Source organism: Molossus molossus, unplaced genomic scaffold (assembly GCF_014108415.1).
Source record: "Molossus molossus isolate mMolMol1 unplaced genomic scaffold, mMolMol1.p scaffold_m16_p_6, whole genome shotgun sequence".
NCBI lineage: Eukaryota > Metazoa > Chordata > Mammalia > Chiroptera > Molossidae > Molossus > Molossus molossus.
The window spans coordinates 110907838-110933925 of NW_023425399.1; the positions used below are offsets into that span (position 1 = coordinate 110907838).

At 47.0% G+C, this 26088-nt stretch overlaps 1 protein-coding gene across 2 annotated transcripts in view; it reads left to right on the forward strand.

Annotated features, from left to right (window-relative positions):
- CDH7 (cadherin 7) overlaps positions 1–22476 on the forward strand; it is a 105900-nt gene extending 83424 nt beyond the window's left edge. For both annotated transcript variants that reach the window (XM_036244508.1, XM_036244509.1), the window contains 2 exons: positions 1210–1461; positions 21883–22476. In XM_036244508.1, the coding sequence (XP_036100401.1) occupies positions 1210–1461; positions 21883–22376 (746 nt within the window). In that variant the 3' untranslated portion in view covers positions 22377–22476. The remainder of the gene's footprint in view (positions 1–1209; positions 1462–21882) is intronic.
- The last annotated feature ends 3612 nt before the right edge of the window (positions 22477–26088 follow it).

Sequence of the window (26088 nt, forward strand, 5' to 3'; positions counted from 1 at the left end):
ACCTACCAGATAGAATCTGAAAATTAAAGTTTTACTCCGGCCGTATCTATATTTGCCAGTTAGACATTTTCGGCAGCCTCACTTGACTTTGCTGTTTTGTGCTCTTTGAGACAGAAAGGGTTTCAGCTTTCTTTTTCATTAGAATAACATTAATTCTTTTTGTTTGTTTGTTTTGTTAATCCTCACCCGAGGATGTTTTTCCACTGAATTTTTTTAAGACAGAGTTGAAGGGAAGGGGAGGAAGAGATTGATTAGTTGCCTCCCACACGACCCCAACCAGGGCTAGGGATCAAACCTCCAACCCAGGTACATGCCCTCAACTAGAATTGAACCCTCAACCAGAATCAAACCCTCGACCCCTCGGTTTGGTGTTCTAACCACTGAGCATTGGATACACATCTTTTTTGACAGCTTGGAAAGGGAAGATACATTAAAGCATACTTCATGGAACTGTGGTCCCAGGTTTTCCTTCTTTTCCTTTATTAATTGCTGTAAATGTAAAGAACCACATAAATCCCTAATTAGTTATTTGAGACAATTAGCTGAACACAATGACAGCAGATAACAAATCTATTGCAGTTACAGAAATCACAGTTTTGAGATAGAGTTATTGATCACTGTTAAAAGTTTTATACTTACTATAATTGTTTAGATGAAATAAAATCTTGGGTATAAGTTAAACGCAAGTGACCCATTTCATTACTCACAAACTGTGTGCATGGAGTTTCAGTAATGATACCAACAGATTTTTAAAAACTAGGAGAGAATTCCTTCCTTCCTTGAGTAGCTGTGCGTACTCCGTCCAAGTGACACTGAAATGACCTATTTCACAGGTTTCTGCGACAGGCTTGGAATCTGTTGAAAAATGCATTTGAAATTTCACTTACACTATCGGAGGATGCTCCTCACGTCCTTAACCTGTCCCCTTTGTCATCCTCTAAGTGTGTGGTTTGAACTTCAGGATAGTTACGGTGTGTATTATACGCACTTTTTACAAAGCTGCAGGTGCAGGTGGAAGTGAGAAACACTTTCCTGTTCAACCTCACGTTCCCCGCATTTCTGCGGGTGTAACTGTCCCCGCCGGGGTCGCCCAAAGGCACTGACATGAGCCAGCGTCAGCGGGCGGCCCCTGCGGGCAGCAAGGAGGCCGAGCCGGCGGCCAGGGAGGCGGGCGGAGGCCACGGGCGCTGACGCGGTCTCTCCCCCCAGACAACACGGCGTCGGTGCTCACGCGGAGGAACGGCTTCCGGAGGCAGGAGCAGTCCGTGTACTACCTGCCCGTGTTCATCGTGGACAGCGGCTCGCCCTCCCTCAGCAGCACCAACACGCTCACCATCCGCGTGTGCGACTGCGACGCCGACGGCACGGCCCAGACCTGCAACGCCGAGGCCTACGTGCTGCCCGCCGGCCTCAGCACCGGGGCGCTGGTCGCCATCCTCGCCTGCGTCCTCACGCTGCTGGGTAGGTCGTGCGGCGCTGTGCCCCGTCCCCGCAGCCCGGGTGCCCCCACGTCACCCCCGCGTCCCCGCACCCCGCATCTCCTCCACGTCCCCCCCACGTCCCCGCACCCCACGTCTGCCCCGCGTCACCCCCACGTCCCCGCAGCCCCGCGTCCCCGCAGCCCCACGTCACCCCCACGTCACCCCCCGTCCCCACAGCCGCGCGTCTCCCCCATGTCACCCCCACGTCCCCGCAGACCCACGTCACCCCCACGTCACCCCCCGTCCCCGCACCCCGCGTCTACCCCACGTTACCCCCCATCCCCGCAGCCCGCATCCCCACATCCCCGCACCCCGCGTCCACCCACGTCACCCCCACGTCCCCGCAGCCCCTCGCCTCCCCCACGTCACCCCCACGTCCCCGCAGACCCATGTCACCCCCGCAGCCCCGCGTCTCCCCCACGTCACCCCCACGTTCCCGCAGCCCCTCGCCTCCCCCACGTCACCCCCACGTCCCCGCAGACCCATGTCACCCCCGCAGCCCCGCGTCTCCCCCACGTCTCCCCCCACGTCCCCGCAGCCCTGTGTCTCCCCCCGCCTCCCCCCGCCTCCCCGCGTCACCCCCCACGTCGCCGCAGCCCCGCGTCTGCCCCCACGTCACCCCCCATGTCCCCGCAGCCCCGCGTCTCCCCTACGTCACCCCCCACATCCCCGCAGCCCCGCGTCTCCCCCATGTCACCCCCACGTCCCCGCAGCCCTGCATCTCCCCCACGTCATCCCCCACGTCCCCACAGCCCCGCGTCTGCCCCCACGTCACCCCCCACGTCCCCGCAGCCCTGCGTCTCCCCCGCGTCCCCCCGCAACCCCGCATCTCCCCGGCGTCTCCCCCGCAGCCCCGCGTCTCCCCCACATCCCCGCGTCTCCCCCGCGTCACCCCCCACGTCCCCGCAGCCCCGCATCATCCCCCACGTCCCCGCAGCCCCGTGTCTCCCCCCATGTCCCCGCAGCCATGCGCCACCCCCACGTCACCCCCCACGTAACCCCCTACGTCTCCGCAGCCCCATGTCTCCCCCCACGTCACCGCCCTCTCTGTTCCTTGGCCGGCCCTTTGCGGGAACGTAGGCAAATACTCTAGTGGATGGGATTTTTCGTGTGTGTGTGTGTGTGTGTGTGTGTTTAGAAACAAGATGTGTGTTGGGTCTCTTTTGAAAACTACAGTGAAGATAAAGGGCTTACATTTGAAGTTGAATTTTTCAAGATTGGTCATCTGCCGTAGATTCTGCAGAGGAGATATACGCAGAGAATTTCTTCTGTGTTTTGATCATATGCTTGTTTTAGACATGATGCTTTACAGAAAAGATTTAAGGTGGATTTTATGATGATCTGCTAATTTTAAAAGATTGCTATTTGAGCAGCACAAAAGTTATAATTCCTCCAGAAGAGCTAACATGTTTAATGGGACTTTTCCATGGTTACTGTGTGGTGAAATTAGATTTATAACTCATTAGAATTGCCGTGTTATAGGAAACTGTGCGGCACCCTTTTAAACACTGGGAGACGTCCAGTGTGGGCAGTGGGGAGTGGGTTTATTCCTAGGCTACCTCCTCCTCCACAGTGTTTAACTTCCTGCAGCAAAGAAAACAGCATTTCAGTATTGCATCTGAGGCTGTACCGTGTGTTTTCTTGGGGTGTAATATACTTTGCAAATCCATTTGTAATATAGTTTTGTAGAAATAGAATTTAGCAGTGGGAGTCGCCACTGTGTAATGTTTAGAAACAAGATGTATGGAGTTAGGTATCGCTCGCTTTTATTACTGACTCCAACCTGCCCTATTTCTTCACCAGGGAACGCTGATTTTTCCCAAGGCTGGCTGCTTAATCTAAAAGGGACAAGTAATAGAACTAGGCTTGTAAGGGAGTGAAAATTAAATGAGATAATTTGTGTGCCTGCCATAGAGGGACCATTTCATAAATTTTAAGTGTTATCGATGAAGCAAGTTCTCAACCTATTAAGCAACCTAAGCCTTACTTACTAATACACGGTAAGTGATCTCATAAAAATGGAAGTGATTATTTCCAATAACTTCAGCTAAGCAAATAAATCGAGAAGGAAATAACATATGCTTTCATACAGCTTCATCCAGGCGGCAGTAGTTCATTCAGAATGGCAAGTCATTCCCACTGGAGCCTGCTGAGCATGTGAGGGGCTCGACCAAATCCTGAAAAGATGGAACCACTGAAAATTACTTTTGATTGTTCTACCAGGTTCCAAAAAGTAACAGTGAAAATGTAAATGTATGTTGTGGTAGTTGAATAACCTATAAAAGAAGATAAAGCTGGCCCCGTCGGAGTGTTCAGGGGTTAGAGCATCGACCCAGGCACCAGGAGGTTGCTGGTTCGATTCCCGGTCAGGGCACATGCTCAGGTTGAGGGCCTGATCCCCAGTGGGGGGCGTGCAGGAGGCGGCCAATTGATGTTCCCATCTCTCCCTTTCTCTCCAAAGTCAATAAAGAAAAAAAATTATTGTTTAAAGAAAAAGCTGTTCCCCGGTATTTAAAATGACAATGTCTTGAGCTCAGGAGAAGAATCGGGGTGTGGGGGTAGATGATGTGTGAGTGAGACTTTCTGAACTTGCCCAGCTCATCACAGAAAATTCAGATGATTCTGTACTTCAGAGGAATAAGATAGAGTTGTAATCCCCAGAATACAGTCATACGCAACAGTTAATTACCTTTTGATTTTTTAAAGGCTGTCTGTCTAATGAAGCCTGCTTCATATTTTGGAAAATATTTTCACCTGTGACTTAGGGGTTGTTCGCAATTTAGATTGCTTGATGATTCTAATTAGTTAAGAATCATTACCTAGCGGTTACTGAATGAGAGAGAGTTTTATTAGATTTCAATCTTGCATGTGATGTGTGTGTAAGAGTATAGATTTGGTCAAAATTACTTAAGACTATTCTTTTTGTTAAGTTTGAACACTTTCTTTAAATAGACACCAGATTAGGAATGCTGCTTCCACTTCTAAAGATCAGGTGTTTATGTCCCATATTTTATTCATTTTTAAAAACATTTCTGTAAGTCTATGAAAACATCAATCAAAACAGAGTCTGTTGGTTGGAAGCAGGGGCTTCTGCCTGTCGGGACTCCGCCCAGTACTTGGCCTGTTCAGATGTGAGCATTTCGGTCCTTAGACGCAGATAACCAGCCTGTCTAGCCCCTCTTGGCTGTCTCCTCCGCTGAGACTCAGTTTTCACAGTAGGTTTGGAAACTAATGGGACAGAACTCAGCGGGGGTGTGACGGGCACACAGCCTGACCCAGACCTTGGCTTCCAGGGCCCGTGACTCGTTTACAACACCTCAACAAGTGGCGTGAATCTTATGTCTAGACACTGGGTCTCAGGGTTTGTAACTCACACCTTCGTGGGCTCTTGGATAAATATCACTGAAAAAAAAGCAAGGCGAAGAGGCTGGAACGGGGGAGGACGACGTGAGGATCAGGGTCATTTAAAGGTGAGACCAGAGAAGCATCGGGCTCTAGACCCCTGCTTCCCGGCACGCCCAGTGTGTGTTCCGGGGAGGTGACAGATTAAAGCTACCTGTGACAAGCCAGGAGGGGACGCACTGACGTGCCCAAGTGTGGCTACTGGAAGGCACCCCAGAAGGCATTCCCGCCCCTGCACTTTGCACTGGGGGAGGGGGAGGTCGAGAATGGCCAGGGGTTTACATCACAAGTCGGTGGCCGGTGAGGCCTCGGATTCCAGGTCTCCTGGGGCTCAGTCACCTCAATCAGCGCGATGTCAGCACAGAGGGGATCCGCCCTGAACACACAGCAGCGGTTGTTCACATGAGGTCCTCTGGGCCTCCAGGCCTGAAGTCCGTGGTGTCTGCGGCTGCATCTGTGAGTCGTCACCGGTATCTGTGTTCTGTCTTTGTGGGCAAATTCTTTTCTGTCCTCTCGCCCTCGTTCTCTGATTTGCCCACACCTGGATTCCTGAATGAAAGACATGATCCAAAATTTAGAAGACAAGGTCTCCTTTATTTATACCAAGTACAACTTGGATGGGAGACATGATCCTCATATTCAAGGTTCATAGCAAGTAATTAGATGCCTCCGCTATTTTCATGTACTCAAGTTTCACCAATACTTGGCAAGATACTGGAATATTCCAGAATGCTTGAATATGTATGTCTTGCCCTAACTCCAACAGCAATTTCACTGTGCCTTTTTATCGTAGTATAGTTACTAATATATCCCTTATTTTTCAACCGGGCTGAAAGCACTTGGAAAAAACAAATTATATGAATAATTGATATATTAAACTATGACTTCAGTGGATTATAAGAAATAATCAGAGAGAAAGAATTTCAGTCGTTCTGTTTTAAAATATGGTTTTGATATTGTGCATTTATTCAGAGAATCTGACAGCTGGATTCATTTTGTTCATCTTCACAAAGCAGCTCTCCGCCACTCACTAAGACTGTTACTGAATTGATTATATTCAGTTCTGTTTATTCTTTATTTGGACCTTTAGGTCCTATGGCATTGTCTCCACCTCCTGGCTCCCCAGACACGGCTGGGCTTACACTGGGGCAGCGTGGAGGTCAGGCGTTGCCAGGGTGGCCAGCCTGACCTTGAGCTGTCCTTCATCTTTCCACTCTTCTTCCCTCGTGTACCAGATGCTGTGCCCTCTTGTCTCCCCTGTGACCCTCATGATTTTGTTCAACGGGAAAAAAAGTCCTGGTTGTGTAAGTGATAGTGTATAACACCTAAGTGAAAAGGATGTTGGATCGCTGAGGAAAAGTGATAATACTGTAAAAAAGTGTTCCCCCTTGTAATGGATAAAAATAGCACCCATTTGTCAGGGCCGACCACAGTGGTGCTCTACGGTGGGCAAGTGCAAGCAGAGTAAAAACGAATTACGTTTAGCCAGCTTGTGCCGGACATTCACTAAGTGCTTTAGAAGTGTTATCTAATGACACACTTTCTAGGCAGATAGCAGTAGTATGCCCACTTTTTATATGCGAAAGCTGTAAGTTAGAGGAAAGGGACACAAAGTTAGGGGTGTCCGAGCCGGGACCCAAACACAGACGAGACTGCCTTCTGGGTGTCATTCTGAGGTGTTTGGCAGGTCTGTGGGTGCTGCAGCCCAGGCACTGACAGATCGCAGGCCACAGCGTCTCCTCTGTTCCACGCAGCTGGGTTCCCGCTTTGGTTAACTCTGTCGCATTGAAAGGGTTCTCCAGGTACTTCCAACTTTGGGAGAACACGTTTAGAACTGTGTGTGCTACAACTGAGATTACACTTCAGTACCACGGAAACGTACCAGTTGTCTTTGTGCACAGAAGGGTCATTCACTTAGGTCAGTTTTTCTGTCTTGAGAATCACATGAAGTCACTCTCATCCACGCAGAGAACGGAGGCGACTTTTGTGATACCTGTTTTAGGGAAGAACAATTTCAGTTGTGATTCAAGTTTTCAGGTGATTTGCAAATTTCTGGTTAGGATCGTTCACAGAGGATTAAGATAGATTTCCAAGATCGGCAGTCTAGTAGACCACAGACGACATCTGAGTAGAACTGTCAAATACTGAACAGTTTATCTGCATCCCTACATCTTTCCCTAATTCATCGCCCACTTACGTGTTTTTCTGAGTGGACTCAGTCAGCTCTACTTCCTCCTCTGTTCTGTCCCCCATGGCCAATCAGTCCTCAGTACCGTTCATTTGACTTTTGATTCTTGATGCTGCACCTGACTTTATCCAGGGTCTTTCCCCCAGTCTTCTTCCTCCCATTGCATCAGGGCTCCGGAGTAAGCCTTCTAAGATTTCCATGGCTCCCAAGACTAGATCACTAGACCTGGCTGCACCCTCCCAGCTCAGCCTTATCTGTCTTCTCCACAGTGTACTTGAGCCAAATTCCATGAGTTGATCTTCCTGACTCATCCTACTTTGTCTTACCTGCTCTTACATGTCTCGCTCCTTCTGCCTGAACCCACATGTGGTAAATCCTTTTTCTAATCAGTACTCACTTCCTTTGCTTCTGGGTCCAGGTTGAGTGTGGTCCCTACGGGCCTCATGACACCTGGGGTATAATAATCGGGGGCACCCTTCCTGGCTGACGCCTGTGGCATTAGTCTTTCTGTCTTTCTCCCGTGGAGGACTCCCGCTTTGGGAGGTAGGGGTGAGCATTATTATTATTAAGGTATTACTGACATATAATATTATATTGGTTTCAGGTGTACCACAGAGTGATTCAGTGTTTATATTCCTTACAAGGTGATTGCCACAACAATTCTAATAACCACCTGCACCATACAAGTTATTACTACAATACGGACTGTTTCCCTATGCTGTTCATTACATTCCCGTGACTTATGTTTTTTTGTTTTTTTTGTTTTTTTGATATTTTGTTCAGATAGAGTGGGAGGGAGGGAGAGAGAGAGAGAAACATCGATGTGAAAGGGACACATCGAGTGGCTGCCACCCGCACGACCCAACCAGGGCCGGGGACAAACTGCAACCGAGGCACGTGCCCTTAGCGGGAACCGAACCCGGGTCTCTCCAGACCGCAAGCCGATGCTCTAACCACTGAGCCAAACCGGCCAGGGCCCGTGACTTATGTTTTTATAACTGGAAGTTTGTACCTCTTATTCCCCTTCACCTTTCTCATCCATCCTCCCACCCCCCTCCTGTCCAGTAACCATCAGTTTGTTCTCTGTGGCTGAGTCTGTTTTATCTGTGTTTTTTGGTTAGATTCCACATGCAAGTGACATCACATGGTATTTGTCTGTCTGACTAATTTCACTGAGCATGAAACCCTCTAGGTCCATCCACCACTGCTGCAGACGGCAGGAGTTTTTATGTGTGAGTAATATTCCATTGTGTATACAGATACCATTTTCTTTATCCACTCCCCCGGCAGTGGACACCTGGGTTGCTTCAGTATCCCAGCTCTTGTAAATAACGCTGCAGGGAACATAGGGATGCATGTAGCTTTTCCAAGTAGTGTTTGTGTATTCTTCAGATAAATTCCCAGAAATGGGGTTGCTGGATCATAGGGTAGTTCTGTAGTGACTGCGGATTTACATTCTTACCCACAGTGCAGAGGGTTCCCTTTTCTCCACAGCCTTTCCAACACCTATTATTTGCTGATTTATTGATAATAGCCATTCTGATAGGTGTGAGGTGCTACCTCACTGTGGTTGATTTACATTTTCCCTGTTTATTTCCCTGTGATGTTGACATTTATATGTCTGCTGGCCATCTGTATGTCTTAATTGGCGAAGTCTCTATTCAGGTCCTCTGCCCTTTTTTAAATTGGATTTTTATGTTGAGTGGTATATTATAGCCAAGAAGGGGTTAATATCCAGAATGTATAAAGAACTCATACAATGTAAGTGTGGGCTGGTTTCTGGGCTTTCTGTTCCATGGATCTAAGTGTCTGTTTCTATGTCAGTAACAGGCTGTAGCTTTATAGTGTCATTTGAAATCAAAGGACGTGACAGCTCCAGCTTTGTACTTAATTTCTCAAGACTGCTGTAGCTATTCCAGATTTTGAGTGGTTCTACCTAAGTTTTAGGATTATTTGCCCTACTTGTATGAAGAATGCCCTTAGTATTTTGAGAGAGATGTAGAGATCACATTGAATCTGTCGCTTGCTTTTGGTAGTATGGACATTTTAACAATATTATTTTTTTCAATCCATGAGCATGGTATATCCTTCCATTTATTTGTGTCAACATCAGTATTTTTCATCGATGTCTCATAGTTTTCAGAATACGAATCTTTGCCTCCTTTGTTATCCTAGGTATTTTTGTTTTTTGATGCAACTTGATTGAATTTATGTTATCATAGTGTTTTTGGTGGAGTCTTTAGGGTTTTCTACACATAAAGATGTCATCTGTGAATCATGACAGTTTTACCTCTTCCTTTCCAATTAGGATGGCTTTTATTTCTGTTTGGATTGCTGTGGCTAGACCGTCCAGTCCCAGGTTGAATAAAAGTGGTCCAAGTTGGCAACCTTACCTTTACCCCCAAGATTAGGAATAAGACTTTAGCTTTACCGCTGTGTATAACTGTAGCCATGAGTGTGTCATACGTGGCCTTTCTTGCGTTGGGAATGGTTGAGAAGCTAGCGAAGGTCACTCTCCCTGTTGGGCAGGTCTGGAGCCACGGGGGGAGGCTCTGGCGAGGGCGAGTGTTGGGGTAAGAGAACAGTGTGACAAGGAGGGGCAGGCTTGCACCCATCTACGCCGGGCTGGCACAAAAGAAGAAAACTTGCATGATCCCTGCCCTTCCGGGCTTCACTCTAAGGTGAGTGAATTTAATGCCTCTTCTTATGACCCAGAGATTCTCAAAGTGCTGCCTCCACCACGCTGGAGCGTCGAGCGAGTGAGTTTGAGTGCAAGCCCTGTAAGAGCATTGTCTCTGTCTCCCACGCTCCTTTCTCTCTCTGGCCTCATCCCTCCTGGTTCTCAAAGCTGGACGATATGGGGCTTCCTCTTCCCACACCCGGCCCCCAGGCCCCTCTCTCCTCTGGAGGGACCACCGGGGGTGGTAGCCCTCCCATTTCTGAGTTGCCACACTAAGGGTGTGGGACCGACCAGGCATGGCTTCTTCTTTATAGTTATGGGAATTCTGAGCAGCTAGTCTTCAGGTGGTGCTCAGAGATTGTTGCTCTAGATTTCGCTGTCATTTTGGTGTGTTCACGGGAGGAAGTGACTCGGTGTATCTACCTGACCCCGAGCATCCTACACACTGTACTTCATACGATGCTGATATATTGGATGCTAAGTGTGCTCATCGGTGGAAAAGAACATTTGACTGTGTTTTTCATTATCCATAAGTTGTATCTCTATTGAACTCTGATCTTTTTCCATTTCCTAAGATTATACAATGTTAGGAAATTTTTCCAAGATCCAGCCTGTTTAATTTCACTAGAAAATATAAATGGCACAGGTTGAAAGTTTTTAAACGATATTTTCAGGTCAATAGCTCTGGAACCAAATAAGGGCTCAATAAAGAAAATGAGAATGCATAACTTTTAGGCTCTTTCTAAATATAGAGAAAATATTGCAGTAGAGATTTTAGTTTAAAATTCTATAGTAATTTACCTTAAGATCTAATTTGTCTTAGTCATGTCCTTACATTTTATCTTTTGACTGCAAATAATACGGTGGGTTCATATGGACAGAGTTCGGCCTTCTGTTACTGGGGTATGCGTACGTCTGAATCTGTAGCACGAATCCAGACTACTTAAGTCGACTTCTCCTTTAGATCTAAGCTTAGATTGTCACTTTTTTTTTAGATGTCACTTTCAATGACATCCTTCTGTGTTCACAACCAGGCTAGTACCCCTGCATTTTTTTTTTTTTTTTACCATTTCACTTTTCAAAACATATTTCATTCTTTGCTTGAAACATTCCACATGAATCAAATGGACTTACATGAAGTCCACACGTCCCACAAAGTAGGTGTGTTCTGATACCTGCTCACTTCTCGGAGGTGTCAGGCTAGCTGAGCCTTGACTCACACAGGAGGAGAAAACACAGCATCTTTCTCGCTTGTTTAAAACCTGCTGCCCTGTTCCCGAAACTCCCTCCCACATCCTGTCTCCTGCTGAGCTTATACAGACCTTTCAGCCCCAGCACCTTCCCCGAGGGACTGTCCTCATGCCTGACTGAATTATGTGCCCCTCACACCATGACTGGGGCACATACCACCATTTGTACATGTCTTTTTGCTTTACACAAATATAAAAGCGCATTGAGAAGAGTCACCTTAATTTTTTTTTTTTTGTAAGCAATATATTCTCAGAGCTTAATATAATAGAGCGCATAGGAGGAAAAATTATTTTGGGATGAATCTGGGTAGAGTATTTTTCCCACTCAACTATTTATTTTACTGCATTTGTCATATGGGTTGAGCATCAACCCATGCACCGAGAGGTCGCTCCTACAATTCCTCATCAGGGCACATGCCCAGGTTGTGGGCCTGATCCCCAGTGGGGGGGCATGCAGGAAGCAGCCAGTTGATGTTCTCTCTCATTGATGTTTCTCTCTCTCTCTCTCCTGTCCTGTCTCTCTGAAATCAATGGGGAGTTATCTGGATCACATGCCAGGCTGTGCATGGTAAGGTTTATTTCTGTGCACCAGCCATGACTCAAATTGTAGCAAGACTCAAAGGAATAGGAACTGGATTTTCTGACTTGTATTATAGAAGTTCACAATATATGACATTCTTTAACTAGATAAATGCTTATTAGGCATAGCTCTGTTTAAGCACGTTACAAATCCTATAAATCCACTTCATCGCTATTAAGTTACTGTGGAGTAGTTCCTTTGAGGTAGGGTCCTCCTCTCCAAAACAAAGATGATAAAACTTGAGGCAGGTGGAAAGAAACTACATCACCTAAGTGATATTTATGCAATTCAACAGGATCAAAAAGAACAGCAGAGTTTAAATAAAAAAAGTAGAAAGTTGTCTAAAGGCTAAGTTCTACTTGCACACTGATTTGCGTAATTATTTATAATAAGCTGCTGAAAGTGTATACAGATTGTGCTGGCAGATTTTTCATTTAGAAAAGGTCACCTCAGTTAGCACCTTATAGATACAGTAGTAATTGTAGTGTAATTGCTGTTTCGCTGTTCAGTATGTCATTTGGCAATCCAGTCTTATAGTAGCATTCCTTAAGACCATATGCATTTTTATTTTTTCTAGCATTTCTGCATCTTTTCTTTAGATCAGCTGTCCAAAAGACATGTATCGTGACTCACAAGTGTGAACCCCATATGTAAGTTTAAATTTCAAGGGTCCTCAAAAGAAACAAGTGAAGCCAAGTGATCTTTTGTCTAAAGCAGTATAAGCAAACTATCCTTTGAACATATATTCAATCAAGAGCGTCTTTCTTTTTGATAAGAATGAGGTCTTCAGCATCACGTGTATGTCTGCACTCCTAACCCCTCCCAGTTCGGACTAGTGGACCAGTGTTCACAGGCAGCGGTCGTGCTGGTGACAAAGATCCTGGCAGATCCGATAGTTCGGAGAGAAAACAGTGCTCTGGAGGAAGCCTGGCTCACCTTTAAGGTTTACCTCAATGCCATCTCTTCCGTGAAAACCTCTCTTCGCCTCCTGGCTAGAACATACTTCTCATCCATCTTTTCCTAGCGCCTATTACTACATAATTAGTGCATTAGTAACAGTTCATTGATTTTTTTTTCTTATACAAAATATTGAACTTCTTAATGACAGGAGCTGTCTGCATACCTCATCACAGAACCTGGACTGGACTTGCCGTCAAGTATTGTCCTTTACGCTTAAGGTACATCTGAGCAGAATCAGGTCACTGCACTTATAGGGCTAATACTTCTAGCAGAGCAGTGCTCAGTGGAAAATAATGTTGCATTAAACAAAATTCAAGCTTCACCCTTTTGGTGGTTGTCTTCTAAACAATGAGTGAAATTAAGGAAGTGATATTTAACAGGTATACATATAAAGTCTTACAATCTGATTTAAAACAAAAAACGCTTTCAGAGTTTTAGGATAGAAGAAAATTGGCTTGATGGTAGGTCATATGCCTGAGTTGTTTTATTTTATTTATTTAGTTATTTTTTATCCTCACCCGAGGACATTTCTCGATGTTTTGTTCAGATAGAGTGGGAGGGAGAGAGAGGAAGAGAGAGAGAGAGAGAAACATCGACGTGAAAGGGACACATCGGGTGGCTGCCACCCGCACGACCAACCAGGGCCGGGGATAAACTGCAACCGAGGTACATGCCCTTAGTGGGAACCGAACCCGGGTCTCTCTGGACCGCAGGCTGATGCTTTAACCGCTGAGCCAAACCGGCCAGGGCTGAGTTGTTTTAAATGAACCCCAGATTCCACATTCAAAATATGTTAAAAACATAATTAAATACATTAAGGGAAATTGTCCCTCTTTAAGGAGTTTTATTTGGCGTGGGTACCATTTGGTACCACAGCCACAGAATTCTGCCTAGTTCTGGGCACCAACATTGGACGTTGCGGATTCTGACATCACAGGCAGAGGGACCTCAGTGCAGGGGCTCCGGGTGGCAATGAGGTGTTGGGCTGAGAGCTATGCTATTTAAGTTCTGATATAGCAAATATGAATGACCTTCATCTTTGTAAGGATGGCAGATACTTTGAGACACTCGATGATAGCAGATTAGTGGAGAGAAGGGCTTCTTCATTGCAGGGCCAGCGACACTGTCCTGAACCTCTGGGAAGCTGGTCAGGAGAGCGGGACAGACACTGTGAGGATGACTAGGCAAACCCACGTTGCAGTGTGTCCACCTAGACAAGTGTCCCTTACAGAGCACAGAGGCGCTGAGAACAGAGGGGCTCGCTGACCTACAGTGAGGCAGGCATTTGATAGTTTTCTCCGTCTTTTCTCCTGGTTATTCTCGGCGTGGGAAGGGTGCCGCCGCGCTGTCCCGCGTGTCCCCTTGCACCTGCGCGTGCCCGCCCCTCCTCACACGAGCTGCATTCTCACGTATGCGGTGCGCGCGGGTAGTCGGCAACGTCGGAGCTGCGTGATGCGGGATCCTCCGGGCGCGACTGTGCCGGTGCACAGCGCTACTTCCAACATATCGGAAGATGCTGACTCGAATATTATGAAACTGAACTCTAAGACCAGACGTTTAGGTCCACATTCCGCTCTCCTGCTGCGACAGCATTCTCCTTGCTTTTCTAATGTTGACGCTTCCTCTCTTCCTGGCCTCCATCCAGCCAGATGTCAGTTGGTTGTTTTGTGTGTTTTTAAATCCTGTAGGTTCTGGGCCTCGGGGTCTTCCTGACATTCCATCTCCAACCTCAGCTCCTCCTCTTGCTCCACGTCCCGGCGCGTCGGCTTCAGACCTTCCCCTGTTGGTGGACTGATGCCAAGAATAACCCCCTTATCACGGCCCCAGCCCCATCCCAGCCGCAGTTGAATCTCCTTTGAATCTATCTTTAAAAGATCGTGTTTCCCTCTTTTGGAAAATTAAATTAAGTTGTCTTATTATTTAATGAATACATATCTGCCCCCATGTAATTGTAGGGCCAGGAGGAGAGGTCTTATCTCTGCTTCTATGTGCAACATTATATCATGGTACCTGATGCACGTACTAAATGGTCAACCCGTCTGTGAAGTGCATGTGTTAGCCCACGACCGACCAGCACGACATACGTGCCACACGTCTAGACTTCAACCAGACCCGCTCCTTCCTGCCTCCACTCCGAGCTCTAGTCCACAGGACAGAAAAGACATGATACAACCACTTAAACTGTATAATCTTGTACTTACTTTGGCAGAAAATATTTTTTAATACAGAGATTATCGCCACCCATAGGCCCTGAAGAGCAGTTAATACTTATCCTACATACAGGTGAAGACTTACTTCTATACACGCTCGAGTGTTTAGAAAACGGTCCTCTCCCAAGTCGTTGAAATGGTAAACACTCCATCTTTTCAGCTTCAGGCAAGACTGGGAAACAGGATGACTCCATAAGATATCAATCAATATCCTTAATGTGTGTTATCTCTGAGCTGAAACAGCGAGGGGGTCCTCTGTTCCACCTTCACGGAGCGCTACACTGGACACCGAGAGGCAAGTGTGCCATTGTGTGACCATGGGGACCATAGAATCTGAGCTCATGCTTTATACACGTGTACCATTTACCCACAATGCAGGGGTTGGGGGCATCAACCCCACTAATGCAGTGGAACATCCATGTATAATTTTGGACTTTCCAAAAATGTAACTACTAATTGCCTGCTGTTGACCAGAAGCCTTACCAAAAAGAAAGCTGTCAGTTAACACATATTTTATATGTTATATGTATTACATACTGTATTATAACCAAGTAGCAGGAGAAAAGGAAATGTTAAGGAAACCATAAGAAAATACATTTGCAAGAACTGTATTTATCGATTCCGTAAGTTCATGCTGCCTTATACTAATGAATCACCCGTCAGTACCCATATCAATATTGTCCTATATGATACGAAACACTGTAGATTTTATATTACTAACATTTGACATCAAAACTGAACAGACAATTCACTTATTTACTGGTATGATGCTTTATGTATGGATAACGAAGCAAAAGCAATATGCATTCCACATGGTAGCCTAATCGTTATAAAATTTTATGGCATATACTACTACAGTCGTATTCATAATACAGTATTGGAAAGACTGTTACTTTTTTTTTTAAAGGCACTTATTTGGGATGATGGGTTAATACGCTGTTTCTCTAGTTATGAGCGAGGCATACTGTACGGTAATGTACTTTTTTAAAAGAAAGGTTATAGAACAGTAAGAAAATGAACACATTATTAATGTTTATGAAACATCACACACCTTATGCCTGTGTAAGGACCGTCTGTCCACGTCAAGTTGTGTGTCCCGTGTTCTACATGAGGAATACTTAGGTGAGGTGAGGACACAAAAACATTTCAGTTCTTGCTCTGTGGTGATTAGATCTTCCAATGGAGACACACCCGGCGGATGAGCTAAGTGTTGGGCATGATGCTGACTTCTGCTCATTCCATGGAAGCGGGTGATCACCCAGGTCTTCCTCGTCGTCCTCGCATTGAGCAGGAGGAGGGGGGTTGGCCTTGCTGTCTCGGGGTGGCGGAGGCAGACACCCCGGTGTCATCATGCACGGACATGTAACTGCCTTTCGCTTCACTGAACCTGCTCCTCTGCGGCACCACCGAAGGGTCCGTGTCCTGAAGGCAGTCCGAGGCTCTGGAGCCATCGGGACCTTCTTGGAGACGGTCGGTCCGTTCGCTGTCTGATTCTGGGGCTTCTCCATCTGCTCCTTGCCGTCGGGCACTGTTCAGAATCACCCAGCGCCCCTGTTCCTTCCTCTGCCGTGGTGCCTACCAGCTCGGGAATGTCTCCAACCCCATTTCCTTGAAATCCTTCACCCCCTCCTTTGCTGGATCCCCAGTCTCCCTCCGAGTTCCTCGACTGGCTCTGTCATAAGTGCTGTGACCCTTGCCAGCGTCTGCACAGCTTTCTCCAGCAGGACCGTCCCGTGTGGGCATGTGGCGTCCACGGCTGTTCTGTATCGACAGTGACATCCTCCGTCCACACTTTCCTGCTGGCCTCCCCGTCCGGTTCCCTTCCAGAGCCTCGCCCGTCCTCTCCGGAGAATGCCATGAGTAATGAGCCTCGACGGTCCCTCCACCCTCCTGGTCTGCAGGTGTCACCAGGGACATGGTGTTTGGGGGCACATAGATCACGACGACCCTCTGCTGTGGAGTCCCTGGAGTTCCGGTGGCATCGTGCACTCTGGGAACACAGCCCCTCTGGCCAGGGACATCGTGAGCTCAGGGACAAAGCCTCAGAGGGTCCAGTCCAGAGAAAGCGTTCTCTGTCCAGTTATGTCAGTGTCCAACCCGAAGACGGTCAGCTGGTGTCTCTCTCTTTCCTTCGAGCCTCGTGGGTGAGCAGCTTTGGGGGGGCACAGAGAGCGAGCCTGTCCCCTCCGGCCTCCAGCCCTGGTGCTGGCCCTCTCCCTGCCCAGAAACGTCCTCTGGTCTGTTTTCCCCAAACAGGGCACTTTCATCTGCTTTTCAAAACCTGCTCAGGCGGAGGTCCTTTCCCCGCAAGGACCCTAGTGGCGTCTGGAGCTACTCTGCCGCCACCTTGACATTTTCAAAGCCAGACCTCTTCCTGAAACTATCAGACCATCGTTTGCTGGCATGAAGCCCCCCAACTTTAGATCCTTCCCTTTCAGTTGCCATCACAGGGCTGTTCCTTTCTCAGCTCGTGTCGGTCTAGAGGCGTGCCTGTCTTATCACAACGCTGCAGCTGCAGAGACGGCTGCATCTTTAATACGAGGCAGCGCGCAGAAAGGCATTTCGCAGAACGTGCTCGGTCTTCTTGCCTGCTGACATCGCCGCAGCTGTGGCTTCGGGAATTTTTTTTTTGTTTTTACAGTGGTAATTTTTCTGGATTCATTTATCTTGAGATGGTGGGCAACCACCACGGCGACAGACCACAACCTAAGGTACCCGTCAAGCATCTCCTCTTTTTCTTGGACTAGCATGACTTTTCCCTGCGTCTTGGGGGTACTCTCGCCACCACCGGCAGCCTTTCTTATGCGTCCCACAGTGTCATTCACAGTGCACAATACACACGATGAAAAACATGTGGGAATCACGACACCACTTGCCACTGAGGCCCAGCTACCAGCTAGACGGACGGCTCACACGCGGTGACGCGCGTCGCTGGCCTTCTCTGCAGACGCCACACAGGCGACAGCCGCCGGACAGGCTGCGGCGCTCCCGCAGTAGGTCCCCGGTTAATTCACGCAGCTCTGTTTCCAGCCCTGCTAAAGCGACTCCCACGCTGTCGGGTCAGCCCCTATGCGACAGTTTCTCTGCTGTAGTTGTGGCCAGCCCTCCTAGTCAGCTTGAGGGTCAACACCACCCACTGACGTGCCAACAGCAAGCCAGGTTCAACTGCAAGAGGGGAGCACCCATAACCCACACGAGGGACACAGCCGGAGCACCCAGCACAGGTGACCAGGGAGACTGTGCCACTGGGCCTCAGAGATGACCACTGCCCAGGGCCACCCTGCCACGACAGGTAGACGTAGCCATTCTACCTAATACCCAGAAACAAACATGGGGAGGCAGCCGAAAGGAGGAGACAAAGAAATATACAGTTGCATTGTGACATTCATAACCTGCCTGTCTTTTTCCATATACACAACTATAAACCTACATTTGCCCACCCCTGTACAGTGGAATATTACTCAGCCATAAAAAAGAATGAAATTTTGCCATTTGCGCCAACACGGATGGACCTAGAAGGTATTATGCTAAGTGAAATAAGTTAGAGAAAGACAAATACCACATGATTTCATTTAATTTAGAGAACAAAATAAACAGCAACAGACTCGTAGATACAGTAAGCAAATTGATGGTCACCAGCTAGGAAGGGGGTGGTGGGTGGAGGTGAAATGTCAAAGGGACTAAGAAATACAAACTGCCAGTTACAGAAAGTGTTAGGGATGTACAATGCAGCACAGGGAATACAGTCAACAATATTGTAGTAAGTATGTTTGGTGTCGATAGATGTATTGGGGTGATCACTTTGTAAGTCATATAAGTGTCTGATCACTATGCTGTACACTTGAAACTAATGTAATATTGTGTGTCACCTGTAATTGAACTAAGGGCCTGAGAGAGAGAGAGAGACAAGATTCACTGTAATTATATGAAGGAAAGAGAATTGAGAATTTTGAAACGTTTTTCTACCTCAACATTGACTGAAACTAAGAGCATCTAATGATTATGTAATTCTTACCCTCATCATACCTTCATTCGCTTTCATGCCTGTTCATTCCTTGTATCTTCTTGTACCCAACTGGACGTTTAACACCTCCCCCAGCTTCGCGCCCCAGTATGTGTGACAGATTTCTCACTGTCGCCGCCTCCCCCGCCCGACCATCACGATTCTGTCTGGCGTCTCAATGACGAGTCTCGTTGGGTCCCACTTGCCTCCTGTTGCAGTGACTCTTCTCTTTGGGGAACCATGTAAGGAGCCTCAGAGACAAGACTTACACCTAAATCTAAAACTGTTGTATTTATTGATTTATATGCCTGAAAGCTTCCTGATGTGTCTCTCCCCGAACAAGCAGTTGTAAAGCCGTTACCTGCCGTGGCGGCAGGAGGGTCAGAGTGTGACGGAGGTGCACAGGTTGAGGCAGGCTGGGGGGTGGTCTCACCCCCGATTAATGCATTTTATTCCCTTGACCACAGACACGCTGTTTTGCGTGTCTGAGACAGCCGTCGTATATAAAAACCCCGCACAGACCTGCTGTGAGGGTGCAACAGTGTGCCCCCTGTGGAGGGCAGTGCTCACCTTACTGCCTCTTCTCTCTCCCATCCATCTGGAGTTCACGTGCCTCCGCATGTGTTTCGTGTGCCTCCTACTTCGCTTGTTTACTAACCTTGTTCTTTGTTTTTCTTTTTTTAAGTTTATTGATTTAATGACAGAGGAAGGGAGAGAGAGAGAGAAACATTGATCGGCTGCCTCCTGCACCCCCCCGAGTGGGAATCGAACCTGTAACCCGGGCGTGTGCCCCGACTGGGAATAGAACCGGGACCTCTCAGTCCATGGGGTGTTGCTCGGTCCCCTGAGCTACACCAGCCGGGCTGTTCATTTTTCTTTGAACAAAGGGGAAAGCAATGTCTCCACTTGCTGTGTTCGTGGAATTTTGAATTAATGTTATCACAGTGAGAGGTCCTCTGCTCACCTAGAGCCCAGCACCCTGCAGGCTCTGCCTACATCATCCCCCCACCTGTTCCCCCCTGGCGTCCATCCCGTGAGCACTGACGTTGTGTCATCACCACGGGCAGCGAGGCTGTTAGCCAAAGTTACTGGCCCGGGATCACGCACGGAACGTGCACAAAGGCTGGGCTGTTGCCGAGGGCCTTGACCCCAAGCCCGATGCCGGTGTCAGGGCCACGCCGGGATGTGCCGGGGGTTAACGGAGCTGTCACTCTCGTTGACCTTGACAACCACAGGTTTGGGGGTGGAAGGGAGAATTCTCAGGAGACAAGAAGGGAGAGTGGGGCATCCACTTAGCAGGGAAGGGGCGTGGGCCAGACGGCCCTGGGTCAGAGGATGACTGCCCTGTAACAAGCGGCTGAGCTCCGAGGCTGCCGTGATGATGAAGCCAGACGAGAACGTGGTGGGAACAGGCGTGTGTCCGCCATGGCAACAGGAGAAGGTGGGCCGAGAGCTCAGGGATGCATCCGTTTCTAAGCCGTGGGGTGTCAGGAAAGCTTTTGCGTGAGCCATGGGTCAGGGTGAGACGGGAAAAGAAAGGAGAGTGTCCCCGGAAAAGTTGGTTTCACAGCTATTTCCGAAGAGCTGTGCTGGAACGTTCTCACCAGTCACCTCCCTCCTGCTGTCCAAGAACGCAGGCAAACACTAAAGAGAGCGTCTGTTGTTCACTGAAGAAAAGAAAATCATTTTTTAAAATACCAAGTACTCAGAGGTTGGTTTTTAAAAGCAGGGTAAGGCGGAGGCCGGAGCCTATCTTACCCCCTGACCATTGATCGCATTCAGTTGCGCTCAGTTCCACTGACACCCTTCCGTGGTGGGTTTTATATTTTTATTTTCAAATGTATTCTTCATTGCCAAAGTAACACCTTGCACGGTACTTTAAATATAAGTATTTCAAACTTCTTTTACAGCTGGGAGTAGTGCCCTTGGGGCCTTTCAGATCTTCCTGAAAAACTTCGGCTGATGTGAAAAAAATTGTTTAAAAAGATATATTATTTGTAGGCAGATAATTAGTGAAAATTCATTAATGTATATATTTTTAAATTCCAAAATTTTTGAGTTGCTTTATTATTATTATTTTTTTCTTTATTGATGTCAGAAAGAGAGGAAGGGAGAGAAGGAAACATCGACGAGAGAGGCATCGATTGGCTGCCTCCTGCGTGCCCCCCACGGGGGATGGGCCCACAACCTGGGCATGTGCTCTGACCGGGAATCGAACCGGTGACTTCTTGGCACATGGGTCGGTGCTCAACCAGTGAGCCACACCGGCTGGGCGAGTTCCTTCATCTCATCCAGGGGCCATGACGTGTGGAGCACCCCAAGGTCCCCAGGCGTGCGTTCGCCGTAGCCAGAGCAGGGCCGGCACCCGGTGAGCGCATGGCCGGGCGCTGGTTCTGTGTTGCTCTCCAGTGCAACCGTGCGCCTTATCGCCTAATTATTTTGATATAAGAAGCAAAATTTCTAATGCTCAAGGGATGTTTGATTTCTTACATCGATCTTTAGTTAAGGCTGAAAATCTCACCACCTATATCCTCTCGCTTGGTGTAATGCATAAAGACCCTCAAGTTCAGCATTTCCTAAGCGTGGGACTTCCTGCTACAGAGACGCTTCGAATCTTTGGATATAGTCTGGCAAGCCCGGCTGCGTGAACAGCTGAGTTTCCGAGACAAATACGAGGCATTTCTTCAGAGAACCTGACCGAATGCCGTAATCCATTTCCTTCTGAAATTGCAGCTGCGAAATTATACCCCAAACATTGATAAATGTCACTTTGCCTTCCCAGCAATTAAGGAGTTCAGAGAAGTCCCTTTGTGTGTCCTAGCTCTGAAATGATCGTATTTATCCTGAACTGGCCCTTCACTTGGCTGTATCAAGCATGACTGGGGAGGTGATGTTCAAGAGGGAGGCATCGGGTCCGAACAGGTGTGGAAAACGAGGTCTTTTGATGCGCTGGAGTGTTCTGCTGTAAAGGCAGTTTAGCAATGAAACCCATCAGCTGCTGTGAATTCCCATGTAAGTAGGCAGCTGGTGCATCGCCCTCTCTAGGAGAGCGAGGCTGAGCACAGATGGGGGCTGGATCAGTGTCTGGGTTTCACTGAAACTTCTCCTTTGCTGTCTCCTTATTCCAGTCCTGATCCTCCTGATCGTCACCATGAGAAGACGGAAGAAAGAACCCCTCATTTTCGACGAGGAGAGAGACATCCGAGAAAATATCGTGCGCTATGATGACGAGGGTGGGGGAGAGGAGGACACAGAGGCCTTCGACATGACGGCCCTGAGAAATCTCAATGTCATCAGGGACACCAAGACCCGGAGGGACGTGACCCCAGAAATCCAGTTCTTGAGTCGGCCGACTTTTAAAAGCATCCCAGATAATGTCATTTTTCGGGAATTTATTTGGGAGAGACTGAAAGAGGCCGACATTGACCCCTGTGCGCCCCCCTATGACTCCCTGCAGACATACGCATTCGAAGGCAATGGCTCGGTAGCGGAGTCCCTCAGCTCCCTGGAGTCCGTCAGCTCGAACTCGGACCAGAACTATGACTACCTGAGTGACTGGGGGCCCCGCTTCAAACGCCTGGCGGACATGTACGGAACCGGCCGGGAGAGTGTGTACTCATAGCCCTGGAGCGTTCGCTGGACGTGCACTGGAGCCCAAGTCCGAGCCAAACCAACAACAAAGACCGTGCAGAAAATAAGGACTCTGCTCGCTAGGGGAAATGGTTGTAAATATGTCTCCATTTTTAACTGGGTTTCTGCCCTGGTGACGCATATGCCCATTAGATGGACCCAAGGGAGCGCACTGACCGCAGACTGAGCGTTTGAAGGCTTTTTGATACAAAGAACAGCTCAGTGATTTGTGAATAGATAGCAACTCTCAGATACCTGCAGAGGCACCTAACCTATGAGTCAGGAGTGCCCTGTGTCGCCAGGGAGCCGAGGACGCCCTGCACACACCTTCATGGTGCTGCTCGTGAGAACACGAGGTGGCGCCGATAAGTCCTGCAACTTCTTGCATATCCAAACTCGGGACAGATTTCATTTCCAGTGATGCTTTAAGCTTGCTAGATTAGAGAATCCAGCAGAATTTTATTGCTCTGAGTTAGCAAATACATTTTATTTAGCGAAACATAAATTCATAGAAAATCCTCCCCAATCCTCCAATACAAGCCAATGAAATTGGGTTTCAAGCAACATAAACCATTGTTTAGCAAATAAATATGAAGTGTTCCAAATGAGAAAAAGGTGAATCATTCTTCAAGTGTGCAGTCGTTTTGAGATGCTTGTGTAGGTATAAAAAAAGTTGCTGTCTATTCGTTGATTTTTTTTTTTTTTTTTATCTCTTCTGATTTGTACAGGAGAATATCTTTCCTTTTTTTTTTTTTTTTTTTTTGATGCCCTGTCATATTTATTTTGAAGCTCCAATCTCCACTAAATGCAGGTCTATCTTACTGCCTCATAGCACTGAGCTCGTCAGACATGCTGATTCCTCTCCGGTCTGAGCTGCGTGAAGGAAACGGAGCGTGGAAATGGAGAGAAAGGAGCCGTTGAGCCCCGTTGGCAGCTGACGTGTCCAAGCGGAGCCCAGCTATGAGGACATATGAGGTGTCGGTCTGAGCCGCTGGCATGTACAGAGCATTGGAATAAAATATGTGTACTTTAGAAAGAAGATTTCAGAGAGAATTGAGATTTCCTTTGGTGCAAGATTTATTTTTCAAGGTCACAGGTTCTGTCTTCCCCCAAAGACTTGCAGATGTGTTTTATCCCAACCTCTTTTGCTGTAAACGTAGGGAGTAAAATAACGTTTTTTTAAATGTATCTCAAGCAATGTAAGGTTATACATTTCAAACCCCCCATTAAATTCCAACACACACACACGTTCCACAGGACTCGACCTCGCAATGTATGATTTCTATCTTGGTTTAGACGTGCCAAAGTGAGGAGAGCCATCCCAAGGGATCACGTATGTTGAAGTTTTTGATGGGCTTCCTAACAAAGAAGCAGTTCATGACTAAATTAATGTTTCTTCCTACCATCTTGTTCCTATAACAGTACTCGTTTAATGTGCATATATGCAAGCAAGAGTGGATTTTTTTTTTTCTTTTTTCTTTTCTCCTTTTGGAAAGAGTCATTGTTGGGTTCCTAAGAAATCTATGGATAGGGGCGTGGACACTGTATAAGAAATTATGCTCTAAAAGTGCTTCTTTCTGAAAGACAGACACTGGAACTAGAATATCAACACGTGGATGACCCAGGAGGAACTACGTCGGGTGGTGTAACCCTTGCAGCCCACCGTGAGCAATGATGTGGAAGTGGCCTTCAGCTTCATTAAAATAAATCATCCAGTAAATTGGATTATCTGCAAAGGGTTCTTTCATTTGAATCAAGTTTTGTAGACACTGTTTCATGACTAGATAGAGATGCTTCCTGCTGTATTACTATACGTATATATGAAAACCCAGTTTTATGACAGAGTAAGAGATACTGTTCATGACTTTGAGTCACGTATGTAAGTTTTTCCAATAAAAACAAGCTAGTACACGTCTACTCTTCTCAATAAAATCACAGTGTGGTGTAGGAATTGTGTAGGTACTGAATCAGCGAGGTGCTGAGAAGACAGTTTTGTAATTTTCCCCTTGTTGTCCGCAAGAAGGTGACATAGTTGAGTACATTTGGGTTACGATGTCAAAACTGCTCGTTGTCACACAGACTGCTTGATGGGGGTTTGAATGTGTTTTGGAAAAGGAATATCACATTATTCACCTTGCTTTCTTTCCTTTTAAAGAATATATTTTCTTGGTTTTTTTCATATTTGCCAGTAATATATTGGGAAAAGACTCAAATTTAAATAAAGATGTAAAATTCTTGCATATACCCAATTGCCATTTTATGTGTGAAAGATTATATCAATACGGTGTTGAACGTAATTCAGTGGTATTTTTAAAAGAATGTTTGAGATGACTGGGAAAATGATGGAATTGAGATGAAGTACTCTAGCTAAATTTAACTATAATGATGGTGAGTTTATTTTAGTGTCCCTTTTCTTTAGATATCTGATGCCATATACGATTATCTGGTGTGATAGTTGAGAGATGGGCTGTGTTTTGGAACCACAGACTGGAACAGTTGACTGATAAAAAGAATCAATCATAAAACAAGTCAGGAGCTTCAGCAGAAACACTTAAGTAAATACCTACTATCTAGTCAGTAAAATTTTGTGGTGTACTAGAACCAACACCCAACAACCAAAGATGTCATCTCTTCCCAACTCTACTGCTAGTGATACCATTTCAGTAGGTTGAAGTCAGCCATGGTGATCATATTTAGACCACGATGGATATCAGCAAACAGTTATTAAATTTTGGGAGAACCAGTTATTAAATTTTCACCCACACTCTACTGCTTAAATTACTTTATAAAAGGAACCTCCATGATTATAAATATAGTAGGAATGAACAGAATATCAAACAGTGACATGAAAGGAAACTTCGCTCTATCCTACTAAATATAGATGCCTGTGCTAGTGATTTCCTTGGTATAAAATTCTTGGAGCTACAAGAAAGGAAGAGGATCCTGTTCAATATAGGAAGCCATGGCTTATAATTTCAAGTGCAGACAACAGTTCAAAAAATTAATAAATTTACATATTTCCATTTGTCTATATGGTGCCATTAATAGAAACTTAAGGTGCACAGTGTAATGCAGGTTTTGAATGATTTAACTTCTTAAAAAAAAATCTCCATTTCATGTGTTACTATCTATGTCAAAGAAATACATCGAGGTGTTACTGTTATAATTAGCTAGTTATTACTAATAGAAAGAAGGAAGAGGTAGGCCTCCAGATGTTATAAGCATGGCCATCGGGGCAGCTTTACCAGGAAGCTGCAATTTCACACTCCCAGGGAACCACCAGTACATTTCATGCAAATAAATCACTGGGGGAAGGGACTGGACGAAGGGAAAGACCAGTGCATGCGCAGTGAAGTAGGGGTGATGTAGGGAAGGTGCCTGTCAGTCTACTCTGGGAACAGATCATTGGCTAGAGCCCTGCAAGTGGGCAAAAACGGGGGAATACATAATCCCCAGATAAAGGGATTCTCTCTCCTATTCCTTTGGCTTTGCTCCTGCTTTCTTGGACTCACACATGTTCCCTCCATGGCCCACGGCCATGCAGACCCCACACGCAATGGACTGCAGCTGGGAACACAAGGCAACCTAGCCTGATGCCGGGCTGGACTGTGCCAATACGGAGCAGAGACTCTGGGCAACTGCTTTAGTCCTGGCTCTGCTGAACATACAGCTGACGTCTTCCATGGTGGGATGGAGGGAGAAGG